The 20,407-nt window shown below is 30.8% G+C and overlaps 1 protein-coding gene across 1 annotated transcript in view; it reads right to left on the minus strand.

Annotated features, from left to right (window-relative positions):
* The window catches only part of LOC129224939 (WASH complex subunit 5-like), a 39,481-nt gene that overhangs the window by 13,484 nt on the left and 5,590 nt on the right, over positions 1–20,407 (minus strand). Inside the window, 12 exon segments of the mRNA XM_054859490.1 lie at positions 1,023–1,107; positions 1,756–1,873; positions 1,876–1,912; positions 4,564–4,676; positions 7,209–7,338; positions 7,592–7,716; positions 9,165–9,345; positions 11,286–11,399; positions 12,656–12,808; positions 14,916–14,988; positions 16,153–16,272; positions 19,922–20,022. Of these exon segments, the coding sequence (XP_054715465.1) occupies positions 1,023–1,107; positions 1,756–1,873; positions 1,876–1,912; positions 4,564–4,676; positions 7,209–7,338; positions 7,592–7,716; positions 9,165–9,345; positions 11,286–11,399; positions 12,656–12,808; positions 14,916–14,988; positions 16,153–16,272; positions 19,922–20,022 (1,350 nt within the window).

Here is a 20,407-nt window from a genome sequence, read left to right on the forward strand (position 1 = left end):
CTGTAAAAAAAAAAATTAAAAAACAGAGAAATCAATCAAGATTCATAGCTTATTATTTACATTGGATGAAATTAGTCAATACTTTATAGCAACAAAAGAATAAATGCAGCAACATTTAGCATTAAATAATGTTTAAAAATAGTTTTCACCAAACAAATGACAAAAATAATGATTTCATGTTCTTTTGTTTATTGTTATTAAAGTAATTAAGTAGACAGGAGTAATTTTTGGGTGAGTTCTTACTGTCTGTATCGTCGCCTCAGAGCAACAGTTTGACATCTAATCTCAGAAATAACACTAAGATATCTCACTGTTGCTCTGAGGCGATGATACGCCATAAAATACTAAATGCAAGGTACTAAAAAAAGAGAGAGAGAGAGATTCTCCTTCACTAAATGGTAAAAATCTGTTTGATTTCAAAAACAAACCACAAAATTTCAGTTGGTTTCTGCTTCTTGACGAGTCTGTCAATGACTGTAATTTGAATGCAAATATTTGCTTCTCACAAAAAGAAAAAAGTGCTTATGACTTAGTAAGTGCAATATTTTGCCAAATAGTTAGAAGAAAAAAACAGCATCTAAATAAAACTTTGAATGAAATGAAATAAATATGCTTAGGAAAAACCAAAATGTCTTCACATAAAAAATCAAAATAACCAAATCCAGCAATAGAACTATCTGGAACTATCGTATCGCACATATTGAAAACCATGGTAACATAGAAGAAATTAGTGACTTGTACTTTAGTTTTCAAACATTGGATTCAGAAGAGGCAATTCCTCATGTCTTCTTGCCTTCCTTTAAATGAGTGGGTAGCCTGCCTCTTTGTTATTTGTGAATTTTCGTTTATGGCATTTATGTAGGCTCTTAGAAATAAAAAAGATTTTACCATTACTAACATTAATGTGCATATTATCAAGATAAACTAACTTATAATATGTACCATTATCCGAAGTATGAATTAAAGTTCATTGGAAAGGAATAAACTATTTTTAAACATAGAAACAAAAGTTCAAAACGTACCTTCAGAAAAGTAGCTCTTAGCTTAATAGCCAAAGTAGGATCTTTCTTAATACCTTGCTGCATATAGATTGTATAACTAAAAATATATGAATACAATTAATGCATAAAATTTATATTTAAAAATGATAAGAAAGAATGAAATTCATAAAAAATGCAAGACTTACAAACTATGAATATGTTAGAGAAAATATAATGCAGTTGGAATTAAGCAGCATAAAATGTAAAAAAGAATGTCCTGCAATGATGTTAAAAATTTACAAAAAACATGATTAGTCTTGTTTGAAATACAAATAAAACAATAATATTAGGCAAGAACTAACGTAGCATTTTTTCATACCTTCCAATGACAGCTTTCTAAATTTAAATATTAAATAGCCACAGAAAATACACTCGACCACTTTTAAATAATCTTGTTCGGTAAATTTGCATTTTAGCCCAATTTAACACAGTAACCATTTACTATCAAATATAGTAGCATCACATCTTAATCTGTAAGAGAACGTTCAAAAACCAGTAGCCTAACCACACTGGATCATAAAGCTGCTTTCAGATTACATTTTCCTTTGAATAAGAAGTAGACATTTTTAAAATAAAAGCTGCAAAAAGTTTTTTTTTTTTAATTTTTTGAAACTTAATACACTTAATTTAAAACCTGCAGAATTTCTTAAAGGGGGGAGGCGGACGTAAATTCCTCCTGCTACATAAAGATATGATTTAATAGATACCTGTCTATATTTCCCACGCATATGACAAATCTGCAACCATTTCCAATGTGATAAGTACTTCTTCCTTAATGTTTATGGTTCGTAACATTTGGTGCAAAAATTTCCTTGTATCAGCTAAGAATTGTTTAATTGTAAATTAGTATCAAGTTGATGAAATTCTTGAACCTATAAAAAATTATAAAGTTAAAATCAATAACAGAATTTAAAAAAAAAAGAAAAACAAAGCACTTTTTATAATACACTCAAAAGGATAAAATAACTTTTCTGGGTCAGAAAGGACAATATTTAAGTATTCCTGTAGTTTTTAATTATTTCAAGAAAATGACTCCACAAACAAAGAAAAATGCGGCTCAAGTCAGGCAGATATTTTATTAGCATTATGTAACTTTCTGTCACAAATTTGAGTGTTGAGGGCAACTTAAATTACCATTTTGACAAGGTTTTTTTGGTAGGTCCGTATATAACCCCAAAATCGGCTAACCATACACAATAGAACCTCTTTTATTCAAAGCCCATAATCCGAATACCCATTACCTGAACGCTACCGAGATGAAATGTGTATACTTTAAATAAAATTAGTTTAGCATTAAAAGCACTTCATTATGAATTCAGAAGAAAATGAGTGACATTTTTAAATTTTAAAACTTTGACTACTTATTCCATTATGCACAGTAGTACAGTACTGTATTGTGTTTATTGACATAATATTTTTCTACTGTAGTACTGTTTATATTCTATATTTACTATTAATTAAAAAAACGATATTTTACACTGCAAAGCATTTCCCCCTTTTCTGTAACACCATTTAGTCAAGTTCTAGCTGTTGTTATGTACAGGACAAGTGAAAATCATGAAATGTTTTGTAATTCAAACGATTTAATAGTTCAAACTCCCTCCAATCCCAGTTAGTTCAAATCAAAGAGGTTGGTTCTACAGTAACGATGAAGTTTTGTTAGTCATGTACAACATCTAGTTGTGCACCTGCCTTTTTGGTTGCAACCAGCTCTTTGTTTAAAGGTATGTAAATAAATACATATTTGTACATACACAAAGAACTATAAAAAGTTGTTTTTTTTTTTTGACTAAAACAAGTGAATTGAAATTTCATACATAGAATATGCATAACATATAGCTGAGATCCTTTTTACTTCCTTTTACAAAAAAGGAAGTATTGTATTCGCGAAAAAATTTTCACTCAAAAATCGCCCTTAATTTCCATTTTGCTCACCCCCAAATGAATGTTGAGTTTTTTTTTCGATTCGACCACATGCGGAAAAGTGCCTAAGAATGTATAGACACGCGAAATATCCATTTTGACCATCACCGAGGTAATTACAACGACTTTTCTCGCGACGTCTGTATGTATGTGCGTATGTGTGTATGTGCGTATGTGCGTATGTATCTCGCATAACTCAAAAATGGTATGTCCTAGAAAGTTGAAATTTGGTACATAGACTCGTAGTGGAGTCTAGTTGTGCACCTCCCCTTTTGGTTGCTTTCGGATGTTCCTAAGGGGATCTTTTGCACCTTTTTGGGGGAAATCATTGTTAATTTCGATGTAAACTCAAGTGGCGTTATAATTTGTCGGACACTTGGCGATATATCGCCAGTCTTTTGGTCGCCAAGTTTTGTCGCCAACTTGGCGACAAATTTGGCGGAGTTTTTTTTTTTTTTTTTTTGGTTTCAATTTGGCCATTGTTGGTGATATTTAGAGAATAAATATTGAATCACATTAAAATAGCGAATAATGGGAAATGACATTAAATTGGAGTAAAAGGAAGTCATGTGATGCACACATCAGCTCGTTTTTTTTTGGTTGCACAAATGGACATTCCAAAAGCAAGCTATATTCATCAGTTGTATCAAGACATTTTCTTTGCAAGGCATCATTCAATTCATCTCTAACAATCAAATTAATATTTTACACCTCTAGGCAAAAATTTGATGGCACACATCTCCTACTACCTTTCCATTACTTTACTGTGTGCAGTCAAAGTCTATAATCATTATTGGTTACTAAATGTATACCTACACTTAATTTAAGGTATATAATGAAGTCAAGTGATGATTAATGACTTTAAATTTGTTTAAGTGTGTATTGGTTAGTCAATGCAAAGTCTTTTGGAAATGATGAAACCAGTTGCGTACCTTGCATGGGTGACACCCGGGGCGGTAATTTGTGGTGTCATCCTCCCCCCCCCCCCCCACAAATACAAATAAATAAATAAATGTTCTATTGTAAACATGAAATTCTTTCAATTTTCAGAAATAACTACATTTGTGTTATAACAAAATCTTAAGTGGGCTAATGTACAAAAGACAAATAAAAACTGAATGCTTTTTCTCTAACTTGTACTAGATGCATATGTCCAGGCTATCGAGTAAAAAGAAAGGGGGTGTATGAAATTGACGGTCCCTTAATTGTTTCAAATGTATCTTAAACACGGGAAAAGATAATGGGTTGTTTTTGGTATGAGAAAATGTCAGTACTAGGTTCGAGTATGGACAATATGACCCTAATCTTGAGTAGAGTAAGCACTCCATGATGTGGGGAGGGCAAAAGGGAGGTTTCAAATTTGTGGTCTTAAAAAAGCATTTTAGCTTCATATTTTTCAAGAACTTGCAATTTAACTTTGGGTGTCTACCCCCAGAGAGATGACACAAAAGGCGGGCTGCTCCCCCCCCCCCCATAGCGATGCCCACAGATGAAACTAATCACCATTAAAAATGAGCATCAACTCAAGTACAACATTTAATCGAAAAAAAAAAACTTTAAGTAAACTTAGAAAAAAAGCTTAAATAAGTTTCTGTGGTACCTCTTCCAAAGCTTGTATCAACTGCACTATTTTCCTACCAGTAGCAGTCGCGTCATCAATATTGAGAGATTCAATTTGTTTTACCATTTCTTGAAACCATGCTTGTAGTTTTTCTGTAATGAATTGTAACTGAAATAATACATATCCAAAAAAAGAATAACAGTTAAAATAATAAATCATAGAAATTAAAATTAAAAAAATAATAATAATATCTTTTCAAACTTAAGAAAATCAAAAACATTTCTCAGTTTTATTTTTCTTTTTTTTAAATTGATTTAAAACAAGAATTAACTTTGTGAAATCTAGTGGAGCAATTAAAAAGATATAAAATTGTTTTAAAGTTAACAGGTTGTACACAAAGCTCCATTTCAAAGATTTAGCTGTCAGATACCATACTAAATGAATATAAGTTTGAAACAAATTTCAATTGAACATTCTTTGAACTCAAAAAAGTAAAATGCAGCAAAAAATTAAAATAAAACCACATATGAAGTTGAAAGAATGAGCAAAATTACTAGCGAAAAAAGTTACTTTTTTTGAACAAAAAGAAGCATAAACAAGAAGTTCCGTCTTGAACTAAACAAGCCTACTTCCCCTATACCAATAACGACTTTCTAGTATCTGATCAATATTCTCAAAATTAGCTAAAATCGAAAATTATTTCAAGTATAATTTTTTAATATTTTAAGCTGAATCCTAGAAATAAAATATGCTTCGCTCATCTGAAGAATTAGATGCGTAAAACTAAATAAATGAACAAATAAAGTCGCAGCACCTTTCAAACAAAGCAGCTAATACATTCCCCCCCCCCCTCATAAATAAAAAATTTTAACCGCTTTCAAAAAGAAAAAAAAAAGAATTAAAATTAAAAAATAAAACATATAAAAAAAAATTTGTTTTTTTTCCCCTGTTGCCAAAAAAAAAAAAAAAAAAAATTAAAAAAAAATGAAGCAATGCACTTTCAAAAATAAATAAAAACAATAAAATGTCAACTTAAGGAAATAATTTTTGCTTTCGGAAAAAAAGGAAATCGTCTGCTCAAATCTTTATGTAGAAACAAAGTACTCTGAATTTTCCGCCAAAAACTCAATACATAAATTAAAACTTTAAAGTGAAAATAAAAACTAATCATACATAAAATAATTATTTCACAGTAAAAAAACATGGCTGCGGAGTCAGAGTTGGTGTGAATCTGACTTTGGGACGAAAGTTTTTAATTTCAAAGCCTTGCAGTTGACATTGATCATTTTCCCTTAAACTCCACAACTTTGCCAATGTTTGCGAATTCGGAGTCAGACTTGTTTTTTGATACAAGAGTCGGAGTCAGTGTCAAATTCCAAGAGTCCGAGTGAGTAATTTTTCCTCTGTGTATGAATTTTTGCCAAAGCTATGAAGTCGGAGTCGAAGTCCGACTAATTTTCGGACAAAGGAGTCGGAGTCGGTGTCAAGTGTCCCAAAATTCTCGTAGTTGGAGTCAGGAGTAGGTCATCAAGAGCTTTTACCAACAAAATTTGTTTGAAGTAAATCCACCTTTTAGTTCGGAAACTATATTGACTTTCAGTTTCCCCATAGGCGAAATGTTAAGAGATTTGAACTGTTCAAAATTGAACAAAAAATTGTTCAAATCAAAAAGATATTTTCAATGCATATTCTCCGGCAAAAGAAGCCACTTCACCTGAAAGTTCAAGAGTTATTTTTGCCTTGAATTTCTCCGTACACGCTAATGTTAAGTTTTTTTGAACTGTTCAAAATTGAACGAAAAACTGTTCAAATCAAAAAATGAAATATGTGAGAATGAGGTGTCCTTGCCAAGGTCTTTCGAAAAAACAAACTTTGTTCGAATCGGACTATTTATTTAAAAGTTATTAGGGTGGGACAGACAGACCAACATTTCCCCCCCATCTCAATACCCTACTTTCCAATTTTTAATTTTTCAATATTTATTTAACTATTTTATTTATTTTTTACTTTTTTTAGCGATATTTTTAAGATGCATTAAGCCTTCTTTCATGCTTTTCTCTTCTTTCTCTAATTTTTACTGGGAAAGTAAGCTAAAAATAAGTGCACAATGTTAAAATGTAAATGTGCAAGAAATTGCAGACACATGTTTTGGAGTTACAGAAACCCATTTTTCATGCAAATAAAGTAAGCTTATGAACTAAAAGACAACCATTAGCAAATGTTACCCCAAAATACATGTCAGCCCATTTCTTACAAATTTATGCATTTTTACTTAGTTTACTTGAATATCAGTATAAATTAAAAATGAGTATGTATAGTTTCGTCAATAGTTTGCAATTGATATCACTATCTAACATAAACTAATATGCACAGAGTGAATGCATTTGGATGTAAAATGTTAATGAAAATATAAAAGTTGGTCCTTAAATTTAATGTTAAATTGCCTCCTCAAAAACTCACTGAGTATTGATTATTAGTAAAAATATGTTAAATGGTGTAGATTGTACCATTTCTGGCTTTGACATATACACAATAGCAGTATCATCAATAGAAAAATTCCTGTGATCAAGGTTACAGACAGAAAAAAATTGAAAGCTTAATAACTGATGATGGTGCAAAAAATGTTGTCTTAAAAATACAATAATCAAGTAGCTATACTTGAGAAGTTCAAACATTCTACTGACCATTTTTTTCCACTCTTGTCAAAGGCTTTGTACCAGAAAAAACATCCCCAAGTTCAGATAGTCGATCAGTACTTTCAGATTTATATTTATTCCATTTTTCTTGTTTTTCAAATAATAACTGTTTAAACAACTGTCAAAAAAATAGAGAAGAGTCAATAAAGAGCAGAGTTAACACTGATGTTCAACAAAAGAAAAATGTCTATTTGCATTTTTTTATGGCATACATAAGCTTTCTGAAAAAGAAAAGCCCCCCCCCCCCCCCAAAAAAATGACATAGTAGATTAATATGTTATGATTAACATTTTAAATTCATTTATAATTTACACATTATGAATGAACATCAGCAAAAAAACACAAGTTAATAAAAATTAACAAAATTTTACCTCTTTTACTTTAAGTTCAAATTGTGCTGTATATAACAATAACTGAAAGACTTCAAGAGGATTGTGGCGAGTATCATTTACAACTTGATCTCGAAGTTGGCGGCATTTTTTATTGGCTTCCACAGCTAAAATTTAACAAAACAAAATTAAATTACAGTCTTGGAAAAAATGTTTCACATCAAAACTTTTTGACACATTGCAGGATGCTGAATTCTTCCCCTATATGCATGCAGTAATACAAAAGTGCAGGGCAGTCCAAAAGAAACTCCCATTATATATGAAGCCCTAGGGGCATAATCGGTGAATCAATCAAACCAAAATGTAAGTTCTGACTTATGTGCTGGAGATTGTAATGGTTTTAAACAATGCGGTACTCACAATAACGGTTACAGTGAGAAAACTCAGAAATTTACAAGTTTCAACTTTCATTTTCTCCTTGAGCAAGTTGATCAGCATATTGAGAAACCAAATGGCACTGGAATGATTGATGTTTAATTGCTGGTGCAATGCATATGCAATGAATATTATAAAGGATTAATGAAAACCCAAGAGAGGAGGAGCTTTGACATCTTTCCATAATTCACAGGGTTAGAGCAGAAGCAAAGAAACAGAACAATACAGGCAAAGCATACCTTGTGGAAAAAACTTTAAGCATTGTGGGCAGAGGGTTTCTTCAGTCAGGTGCATAATGTGTCAACAAGAAACTTTAGTCAATATGCAGATCAAATTCTACAAGGAAAAAGCTGGTGCTACTATTCGAAAATTTCAAAATTCTTTCATTGTAATCATAACCTCTGGCTGTTTAAAATCATCTCAACCTTTAAATAACTGTGTTTGAAAGTTGAATTCCACTGGTTCAGCGGATATGCAGCTAGAGGTCCATGTATAGCGGAGGTTCCTTTTGGACCATCTAGTATATAATAAAATAATCATATACGTAGTAATAGCATAAATAAATAAATTTTACACCTGTTTATAAAAGTTAGTTTAAGTATATCGCACCGTTGACCACAAGGAATAGCAGAAAAGAAAGAGAGAGAAAAAAAGGTCCACCCCCCCCCCCCCAAATAAATAAATAAAAATAAAACACCACTTGAAGTACCAAAACTTTAATATACATAAATAATATGATGCAGAAATAGCAGTTTTCATTCACGTAAACATGTAAAAAAACATTTAAATCATCTAACAGAGAACACCACAGGGATTAAGATTGATATCAGCTATTTAGAAATCCATCAAGCTTTTAACTTTGTAGTATTTTAAAACTGTACATACATTTTGGATGTGAAACAAAATTGATTAAATAATTTAATATAAATTTTTCTTACCCTTTTATTGTAAAACATTCAAGTGTGATATTTTATGGATTCCAATAACTTTTTTATTTTATTTTACATGAGCTAAATTCTTATTGAGAATGCAAAACATAAAACTGCTTCACTAAATTCATGAAGCATGTTTCAAGTTTCCAAAGTGAAATAATTTCATACATTTAAAAATATCTGTATATATGTAAGTATGCATGAATGAATGCATGTATGTATTAGATAAATAAAAAGCTTTCACAAACCTCCAGGTGATAATTGAACAGTATGCAGCAAAAGCCATCGCAAGGTGACATTGCATTCTCGAGCTACATTTAACAATTTTGGCACATTGTCTAATACAACTTCTTCAGAAAGAGCACCTTCTTTCAAAAGCAGTTCAACTTGGGGTATCATTTTACCAACTCGTGAATTGTATCTGGTAGCCTGTAATGATAAAGTAATTTTTAAGGGAAAAAAACTTAAACTAAAATAATCAGTGTGTGAATCTTCTATTTCTTTCAGTAATTTTAACAAAATCAAAGCAAAAACAAATTATAATTTTATTTTAAACTTTCATAATGGCAAACACTCAGATCCATCATGCTGCTAGGGCTTAGTTCTGCCATCATAATGTTAAGTTTTTCTTTGTAAAATACTATTCTAAAACAAAAGCATACAGATGAGGCTTCGAAATCTATCTAAAATCATCTTTAGATTCATTATTTAGGCAATTTGCATAGTAGCAAAGGAGGGAATTTTCATGGTGAACAATTGTACTAGTACTCTAAAGAGAATGCGATCTGCGGTAGGTCAATGCCGTCTGCGGCGGGTGACAATTGATGGTTTTAATGCTTTCACTCCTGGATGTCTGGCCCGTTAAGGTTCAGAGGGGTTGACACAAAGCAGAACGTCTTTCCTTGGATATCCCGTTAAAATGTGAGTAAGTTTTCACTACCAAAATTGAGATGAAAGAATGCTAGTTAAATTTTTAATCAATATTTTCATAATTAATCTTACATAGATTAGACCTTCATAAGAACCTTCTTAATCAAGTCACCTTTAAAACAAAAAAAGGGGGAAAAATCAAAATAGGTTCATCCCTTTAGGAGCTACCATGCTACATACAGACACACTGATAACACAAATACTCTTCCTTTCTTGCTTTGGGGGCTAATAAGAAAAAGAGATTTGTTGAAACTCCAAAATAATATTGAAGTACAGTTGAACTCTGTTAATACAACCACAGTTAATACTAAATCTTGGTTAAAATGAACACTTTGTTAATTTAGTTTGGTTTACTATATAATTACATTAAAAATGGCACGGATATTACTGGATCAAAATGAAAGTTTTGGTGAACACAAAACTTCTGACCTCTTCCTGGAAAAAAATACAGCTTGAGCACTTCAATTTTCTTTTTCAGCAATTTTGTGTCACTTTGGAAAGCTCCCCAATTATTCCTTAGTGGTGTGAGTAACTTCCAACCCTTTTATTTTAGTTATCAAGCAGTGACAGCTATTCTACTTTTTCCAGGTGGCACTGAAAATTTCATGTGAAAGTAAAACTGCTGTCAACACAGGCATTATCCCACGATTGTCCTTTATATCACCTGCCTCTTCTTAATCTTGAACACGCACCCAAAGTTCATACTTGTTAGTTCTCTAGGGGGTGGAAAATATTCCTGGCTGCACTGAGTTATTGTGGATAGCCAAGGCCTCAGCTATTCTGAAAGAGTTAAGGATCATTACACACGTTTACTTTTGGACTGATCAGTCTGCTTGGGGATAAAACTGTCTATCTTTTCATTTGGGTATTGCCACCTGTCCCCCCCCCCCCATTATCACTTTTCTTCGAATTGGTTGTTCAGTCATCGCTAAAAAAATTTTACTTGATAAAAATTACCGTTCCACTATTTCCGACCTTTGTATTTAGTCTCTCCGAGAATATCGATAAAGCACGTTATTTTATGCTGTAAATAGGCTTAGCTTTTACTGGTTTATAGAATAAAAATTCAAGAAAGAATTTCGTAGTATCTATCCTGCCTTGGCAGATTGACATTTTTTAAAAACTGAATGTTGCTTTATTTGGTAGGTCATTAAATGGTGAAGATAGCGAGTGTAAAAAGAAAAGCACTAACAATTCGTGAAAAGATAGACATTCTAAATGAGTTGCAAAGCAATTCTGTTTTAAATTTACATATGCATTTTTTCCCCATTTTACTTATTCACGGATGTTACAAATAATGGTTAACATGAGCAAATTCGGGAATTTTTAGCAGTTTGTATTAACCAAGTTCTACTGTATTTAAGGAAATTATTTTTTCTTTACTTTTAATTTATACAGTAGAGAAAAGCAAGATAATAAAATTCCAAAACAATTTATACCTGCTCTCTGACATTAGCAGCATCGATTGTGTTGCTTAAGGCTTGCTTGGCAGCTTTATAAGGTTCCCAAGCATCAACAAGATTAACAATCATGCCCATGTATACACTAATTACCTAAAAGTAAAAAAAAAAAAAATCAATGTAATTTAGGACAATGTACATAAAAGAAATATTTTATTTTATTTATCTGTTAGTATAAAAAAGAGCTTGCATCTGTATTTAAGAAAACAATTTCTGCCAAAGAAAAAGAATGATTGAAAGTTCTTTTAGTTTTAAACATTTTTGACGAGAGATTTTTACTTTCTTTTACATACTTTTATTACATCATTCATAATTAATAGTGTATATATGTACAGTACAAATTAATCCAAATTTCCACATTTAATCAGTATTTTCATCAAATTTAAAAAAAAAGGTGCATTCTATCTCATTTTTTTATTTAGTTTAAATTTAACACTTATTATATTTCGCATAAAGAGTCACATAAATTTTATGTGTTGCATTTATATTTATTTAATGCCATGTTTAAATCAAACTGAAAGAAAATGAAATTATTTTAATTATGCTAAAGATTCACTTGATAGTGACCATTTAAAATGACATTCCAAAAACGGAAGTCTGGATTTGATCACTAAAGACAGCATTACAGTTTCTTTTACATTACAATTATACACATTTTTCCCAACATAAAAAATCATATTTGATGAATATTGCATGCATTTTGCTTTTTATTAATATTAAAGTGATCATAATTTTCAATATTCTAACTGGAGGAGAAAAATATTTAGAAATCTGAAACATTTAAAATAATCAAAAATAACTTCAAACTTCCATAACCTGACACAAAAATTCAGGGCTGTGATATATTTTTAACTTGCAATTCAAAAAATTTCATCCAAAAGAAAACAAAGGATTATGCAGCAAATTTAAAGCAGTGATTAGAGTTGCTAGTATAAAAGACAATTTTACTTCAATAGAAGTACATTTAGAAATAAAGTAACTGCATATGCCATGAACATAGTTAAAAAGTTAATGCTACATTTACAAAAACAATTTCATAAAATCCATCAATTATTCATAATTATCAGTAAATAACAGAAAATAATTTAAAAGGCAAGGAATAATATATTTATTTTTAACAGCTGAAACAGAAGATTGATAGCGATTATATTAACAGAAAAGCTATAGTTCATGTTATTCAACGTGAGAACACAGAATGCATTTATTTATTAGAATAGAATTAACATTAAGGTAAGTCTCCAATTAGTATATGAGCTCCTCATATTCACATATTATTTAAAAATATAATGGGTGTCAAAGAAAGATAAAAAAAAACACAGAAATTTATGTTTGAAATATTGTTTACATACCCAATTGTCCGGGAAAAACTTATCAACAATTTCACGCATTTTAGCATGATGATTATGAAGCATTTCAGGCGCAAAATATAAGATGACATACAGCATTGCAGCTTGAGTGGCTAATGCAGTACTTCTATGCTCAGGTAAAGGATATGATGTGACCTGCAAGAACCAAATCATTTTTCATAAGATTAAAGTAGTCAACTTTTATGTAACGTGCTTGTTTCACACATATTTCATAGCGTCCACTATTTAATTCATCTCTTTATCTCTTCAATTACAAGCAATTTTAATTTAATGCATTTTTACTTTTAGACTGTATTCACCAATGACTTCAACCAGTTACTCTACTCTTTTTCTTATACATTCTTTAAAACTATAGCAATAAAAACAAACTGTTGATTTGTAAGTTTTAGTTTAATTGCCATGCATCGCTCTTTTCTTCTTTCTCTTTTAATTACTTTTGATGAATTGCACTTTTTATAACTACAAAAACAGATGCTAAGAAATAAGTCATGGTTGGTTTTGCTGGATTTTGTGATGCAGAAGCCTAACTGAACCAATGCATCAAACTACAGTAAATAGCTTTTACAAAAAAAGAAAAAAAAAATCGGGGGGGGGGGGGGGGGGGTACTAAGAAAAAGCCTATTTTAAGAATGGCGTCCACCAAGGGTGCCTACTCCCCTTAATATTGTGGGGACCCCCACCCCCAATGAGAAAAATACCCCTCAAACAACCCGCCTAAAAATTTCAATGGCACAGTCTGTGCTATGACCCTTGTCCCTTAGGTGGACACCCCCCCCCCCCCGGCGCACCATTTCATAGAAATTCGGTGTGATCAATAACATTCACAACTGATTGTGAAACATTAATAGTTTTCATGCTTAAAATAAATGCACGCAAAATTTTCAATTCTATCCATAGCTATGTTTTTTTTTTTTCAAAAGGGTATTAATTTTTAAATTTTTGTTTAGAAATATCAGAAGAATATGTGTTCAATAAACATAATTTTCACTTTTAATAAAATAAAGAAAAAAGAAAATGTGAATATGATTAGAAAATTGAAACAAGTTTTAAAAGTAAAACTTTACTTGGAACTCTATTTCAGGCAAAGCTAGCAAGTGCGTGTATATATGAAGGGGGGGGGGGTCCTTTAATATTGTTAAGCGCAAGTGTATAGATGGTTTGTGGTTTCTCCCACCTAAGATTTCCCAAATAGCCAAAAATGCAGTTTTAGACGATCTTGAGTAATGTCAGGTGTTAGAGAAGTAGAGGCTTGGGGCTCTCCCCCGGAAATGTTTGGAAATTGAAACTTAAAACATGCAATTCTGGATTGTAATTGTATAGAATCCTAGGGGGCTATAAACAGCTCTTTCCCATAAGTGTTTCGAAATTATAGCTCAAAAAAAACGAAGTTTTAGATGATTTTAAGTGATATTAAGGGGAAGAGCGATTTGAGGCTCTCTTTGGAAACTTTTCAAACTTGAAGCTCCAAAAACGCATTTTTAGTCCATCTTCGATGATGCTCTAAAGAGAGTTTTTGGCGACTCTTCGTCAGAAAATTTTCAAAACTAAACCGAAGCTTAAGATGATCTTGAATGTTATTGGCAACCGAGTAAAAGACGCCTCCTCGGAAAATTTTGAAGTTGTCATTTTAAAACGCAGTTTTCGACGTTCTTTGGTAATGTTTGAAAGAGGAGTTTTCTACCTTTTAAATATAATAGATAATATATTGTACCTTATTCAAAAAGTATTTCAAAATATTTCTCTTCCCACTGAGAGCTAAAAGGCCGCCTTTTTCCCTAAAAAGAGGGAATATTTGGGGTGGAAAATCATCCCTCACCCTTCTCTGCTGTGTAGAAGATTTTAGCAGAACCCAGAAAATGCGCTATACAGGCAAAACTCTTTTTTTGAGCATTAGGGATTGTTTATGTTTCTCTTCTATTTCTAACTAAATTTTTCTATAAAAAAATCATGAGAGTATTTTACTTGAAAATCATATTTTTTTGAAATTCTCAACTTGTCAAATTGCCGCCCCTCTAGCTGTTGCACCCCTGGCGAGAGCCAACCCCTCGGTACGTTATCTGTTAGCCATCAGTACTTACTAATAGCTTAGAGATTTAAATTAAACATTATTTATAGGATTTTTGTCAAAAACTTCTAATTCATAAAATAATGAATGGTTCATAAAGAAAAAAGACACAAGAACAATAATATGAAATGCACGAATAGTATTTCAACAATATTTATACAGTATATCATATATTACCTGATTGTATATATCATCTGAACGTAATCTTCCAATTATCATGCTGACAAAAGTACTATTTAATGGAGTACGCCTAAATAAAAACAAAAAATTAATTCATGCAGAATTTAATACTTTTAGTTTGCCTTTTTTTACCAGTAACTGCTTCAAATGACAAATAGGTGGCAAAAAGAAAGAAAAGAAAAAGGACATGATAATTGAAAGTTAAAACTCTGAGATTGTTATGTAGAAGTTTAACATCCACATTTGAGAAGCTATATTGATAAGCAATCAAATGCAAAGAAAAGAGGCTATATATAAAATTAAATACAGCACCCCCATAATATAGTATTTACCTGATACCCTACACTAAAAAATAATTCCTTATCCAGAACAATGTTATTGAATTTTTGACCCATAATAAGCAAACTAGAAACATGATAAAAAGAGAAATAAAATGTAGTTTAAAATGTTTAAAGGTCCAACAGGACACAATCTCACATTGTCTCAAAGGCACTGATTTAAATAGGAATATTGAATTTGAGGTGTGCTAAAGATGAACTCAACACAAATGTATGCTCCCAACCCCAGTACATTCCAGGTATGCAATTTAGGATCCCCTTCTCTATTATATCACTAACACTAGGTAGTAATGCAAAACTTCAGAGAGCGTAAAGCATAGCACAGTTAATGAATGAATTTATCACTTAATAAAGTATTATTTAATGACATCATACCTTTTTCTACTTTTCTGTTTCTTTAAAGGATTTATCATTTTTACCAGCTATTGTTTTGAATTACAAATTGCAAAAAATAACTTTTCAAAATTAGACTGAAGATTTTTAAAGCTAGCTTTAAATGAAAATATAAATGTATGATAACATGCAGTGAAGCACCGTTTATACCTTTTCGAACGGATTGCATGGAAAAAGCGTATAAATGAAAAAACATATAATAGTTATACGTTTGTATTGGGCTCTGCAGGGACCAATTAAAAAAGTACATAAATGTGAAAAACTTATAAAAGAGAAACGTATAAACGGTGCTTTACTGTATCTTTTAAATATAAAGTGAAGACAATTCATAAAGCATTTATTAATACAGTTCCTGTCCTTTATATGAATCGCATTCACTCTAAACAGTTTTGATTCCATACAGCGGCTCGTTCAGTAAAGCTGGACGATTTGATTCTTCAAAGGGGCTGATTCAATTAACCACCGTCCACTATATTACTTTATTATATTTATATTCTACCTACCTAAAGTAATCTTCAGGGTAGTTGGGAGGCCTCTTAGAACCAGGAGCAGAGTTAAAACCTGTGCTTCTCAACAATTTACACACATCATCAATATTGGAGTCCATGCTTGATCTTTGAGCACTAAATAAAACATAAATTTTGAAAAAAACCTCAGTAATAATATAAGAAAATGGAGTAATAATCTCAGTTATAATAAAGCTATTACACAATAAGAAGACAGCTGAACACAATAGCTGGTTTGCAGGCTCTCTGCTAGCTAGGCATGCTAAAACAAAGCATGCTATGTAATATCAGACAGTTAAATTTTTACAGAGATTCCTTCAACTAAATGAGAACTGAACGTGTCATTTCATTTTATGCTTTAAAAAAACTAGACAATATTACAAGTTAGTTTTCTCAAATTTCTATCGGATGCTGCTCTCAAAAGTATCCAGATAAAAATCATAGCATCAAAAAATGACACATTAAAAAAAAAGCTGTCCTCCATTAAAAAAAATTTGAAATTTCTTTTTCATTTTGAAATAATTCAGTTTTGAATATCAAGCAACACCAAAATAAGATTTAAATATATATTCATACAGAACTTGGCCATTTTTCCACAAAAAATTTAATTTGCTTCAGAGCGTATTACCCTGTGAAATGAAATGTCCATTGCCAAAAATGTCATTGGCAAAATTTTTGCTAACTTTGGTCAGCTTGGCTGTCTTTTTTTTTCCATTGAAAATCACAGAACCAATACCATTTGCAGAAAAAAAGAAGGTAAACAAACTGGATTTTTTCAACAATAGTGATGCTTCGCAACACAGCAAACAGACAATTATCTACAAAACGAAGTCAATCAAAGCTATTTTACTGTGATCTGTAATTGACTCAGCACACCCAGATAAAGTTCAAGACTGTCTGCAAACTCGAATAATTTCTTAACAATTTTGTGCAAAAAGACTTGTGCTTCTCCTAAGTTTCACATCGCCAACAGCTGCAAAAATGGAGTGTTGAAAGCCAATATATTATTGCAAAGCAACGGCCATGGGTTTTCAGTTAAATTTACTAGTTTTTCAGTATATTTAAAGAGGGGGACCCCTAAAAACTGGCAACTGGTCTTTGACACTCACCAAAAAAAAATAATAATAATGTCAGTATAAAAAATTTGTAAAAAAAAGAAAAAAAGAAAAAAGAAAGAAAGAAATAATAAAGATTGTCTGCAAACTTCGAAAATTTTCTGCCAACAGTGCTCGCGTGTTCCTTTACATTACCTTGGTTCAAGACTTAGTTTGATGAGATAAAAATTTTGGAAAATATTTTTAGCTAAGATGATTCGCTTTCCATCAATCACAAAGCAAAAAAATCCCACCATTTTCAAAAGAGCTTTTTTTAGATTAGAAAACTAAAACTAAGATATAAAATTTTTATTTGGTGACTTGAGAAATCATCTTGGTCATGAAACTGTTTCCACAATCAGGGTGGGGATAGGATCTGGAAAAAAAAGTTCCCTGACTTTTCCCTAATTAAGTTCACCAAATTTCCCTGATTTACCTTATCAATGATAATGGTTTCCTTTCTTTACCCTACCTGCTACCTGCATTGCATATTAAATAAAATGCAGTGATTAGAACGGTTTAAGTTATTAATTAAAAATATATTTTGAAAAGATGATCCTTTTTTTTTTGGTAGAAATAGTATATTAAAAATTATCGGCAGAGAAATATTGTAGGAAATCTAAAACAAATACTTTACTTCCAGGAACCTGTTAACATAAGAATTCTAAGAAATTATTAAGACCACTATTAAAGAAATATCCAATCATGATCAAACTAAAACATTTTAAATGGAAATAAGCTTGAACTGAATTTTCAAGCAGTATAATTGTTGCTGCAAAAATAACAAGTGATAGTTAAAGTATAGAAGTAATGTAGTTTTACTTACGTAAATAAAACTGCTGTGTGCAGGTAAACGGCAGAAATTAATTTTCAAGATATTTGAAGAAATATGTGGTGGACTCAATACTAACAATGGGAAAATGCTGGAATCAGACGTTTTTTTCGGGCCTCTTTTTCAACGAAAACCAAATAAGCGAGTATGTGCAATTAAGATAACGTACAATAAATGACAAAAATTAAAAAAAAAAAAAAAAAATGTGCAGTTACTGCTCTTTACTTGCCAATGGCAGAATAGACATATTTATGCAAAACGAATTGAAATCTTTCAACAACCAGTCATATTGAGCTATTCTTTAATCAAGAACTTAGGTTTTAATGAATGAATACAGCATTTTAACTATTAAAAAGTAATAAAAATATTTACTTATGTACACAATTCAATTTCAAATGATTTCATTAGTTGTCGAAAAAAAACCTTAGATTACTTTTTAGTAACAAACAACATTGAAATTCAAAAACAATTATTAATTTCAAAATGTATATAGTTTTAAAATAATAGAGTTTTAAAGTCTGAAAAAAAATCCTTCGTGTAATCTGAAGTGACGGCAAATAATACCATGGCAAAAAAAAAAAAAAAATTGATTTTTAGTCAAAATTTAATTTTAGCAATTAAATTAAAAACACCAAGTGATAACTTTTCAGATTTTTTCAGCATTAATTTAAAAAACAAATATTTTTTTTCTTGAACTCGTGATAAAAGTATGCTAATTACTTCAAGACAATGAGTAAAGGCAAGGGAGCAAAGTCATTAATGACGGCTTCTTCTTTGCCTGTAGGGTTGTTTATTTTATGTAGCTTGGAATGCTTGGAAGGAAACTACAAGCAAGGTAAAATAAACAACTTTACAGACACAGGAGCAATCTTAGGAAGCTCATCCTAAGATTGAATACTTTGACCTTGAAGAAAAAAGATGCACAAATATGCGGCACTATATAATCACATCTCATTAATTTTCCTTTTTTTAAAAAATATAATTGGTGGAAAATTCATAGGGAATTAAAGTACTTCATTTTGCAGGGAAAATTTTTTTTTCTTTATTTGATCTCAATTTTCCCTGAATTTTTATTATTTTTTCAAAATTCCCTGAGTGATAAAGTTTCCTGACTTTTCCCTGATCTCCCTGATCTGTCGCCACCCTGAGAATGGAGCTCTGTCGCTGGTTTATGCAGCAATTGAGCTAATGTAAATGATGTCTTCTAAAACTAATTTCACAAAAAAGTTAAAATTAAGATTGGTACTTTAATAAAACCATTTCAAGTTTACAAGTTATGAATAAAAAAATACCACTACACAACAAGCTCATCATTTCAAAGTTTTCTCGGTGGGGGGTGGAGAGAAGGATATACACTCAATGCAACTTTTACGGAAAAAACATCAAAAACATGCAAAATTGCATTTTTTTTTAAATTCAGAATGAATTGACATCCCCTGATCACCCAAATGATAGTCCTGTTACCAAATATGCATCAATATAAAAGACATAACATTAAAGAATTAAATGAATCATGCAAAATACCCCTCTTGATTTCTTTTACCGAATTTTGCAAATACAGTGAGCCTATCTTTACAAGCATAACATGTATATCTTTTCTCAGGTTTCTGTTGTGAGAAATAGATTGAAATGGAATGACATTTTGACAAATTAAATTTTGGAGAGCATGTTTCAAATGAAAATTTTTTACCTTTCCTTTGTTTCTTTTTCTTTTCTGAAGATTTTAGTACAGAATAAGTAAATAAAACAAAAATAAATAAATAAATACAATAAAAATAAATGAAAACAATAAATAAATTTAAAAAATCTATAAACATAACAGTACTAGTATTAATTTTACCTATAACGATAATATGAGACAAGCATTCTTTCTCTAACCAAGCCTTCAATCTTTTGGTCAACAATCAACAAGATTACCCCACATAAAAATAGAGCTTCACACTAGAAAAAAACAGAAGAGAGTTTTATGTTGCATCCAAAATTGATCATCTTTTAAGTGCAACTCAATAAACAAATAGTTTTGGTTATTAAAAGTGATATACCTCAAAAAATTTCCTAAAATAGAATTTAAAAATCACTACAAAGACGTTTGAAAAAATATTTACAAGAATACGTATAACAGAAGCTATTGAATTAAACATAATATTTATAACAAGTATAACATAGTATTTAATATTTTTAACGTTATGCTGAGCAAGAAAGTTTAAAGATATTACATACATTAAAAGATTATAGAATTGCAAATTAGAAGTCAAGATTTCATTTTGTTCTGAAACAGCTTTAAGAAAACCAATGAAATATCACACATATTGCAATGTCTGTTGCA

This window comes from Uloborus diversus, chromosome 1 (assembly GCF_026930045.1).
Source record: "Uloborus diversus isolate 005 chromosome 1, Udiv.v.3.1, whole genome shotgun sequence".
Lineage (NCBI taxonomy): Eukaryota > Metazoa > Arthropoda > Arachnida > Araneae > Uloboridae > Uloborus > Uloborus diversus.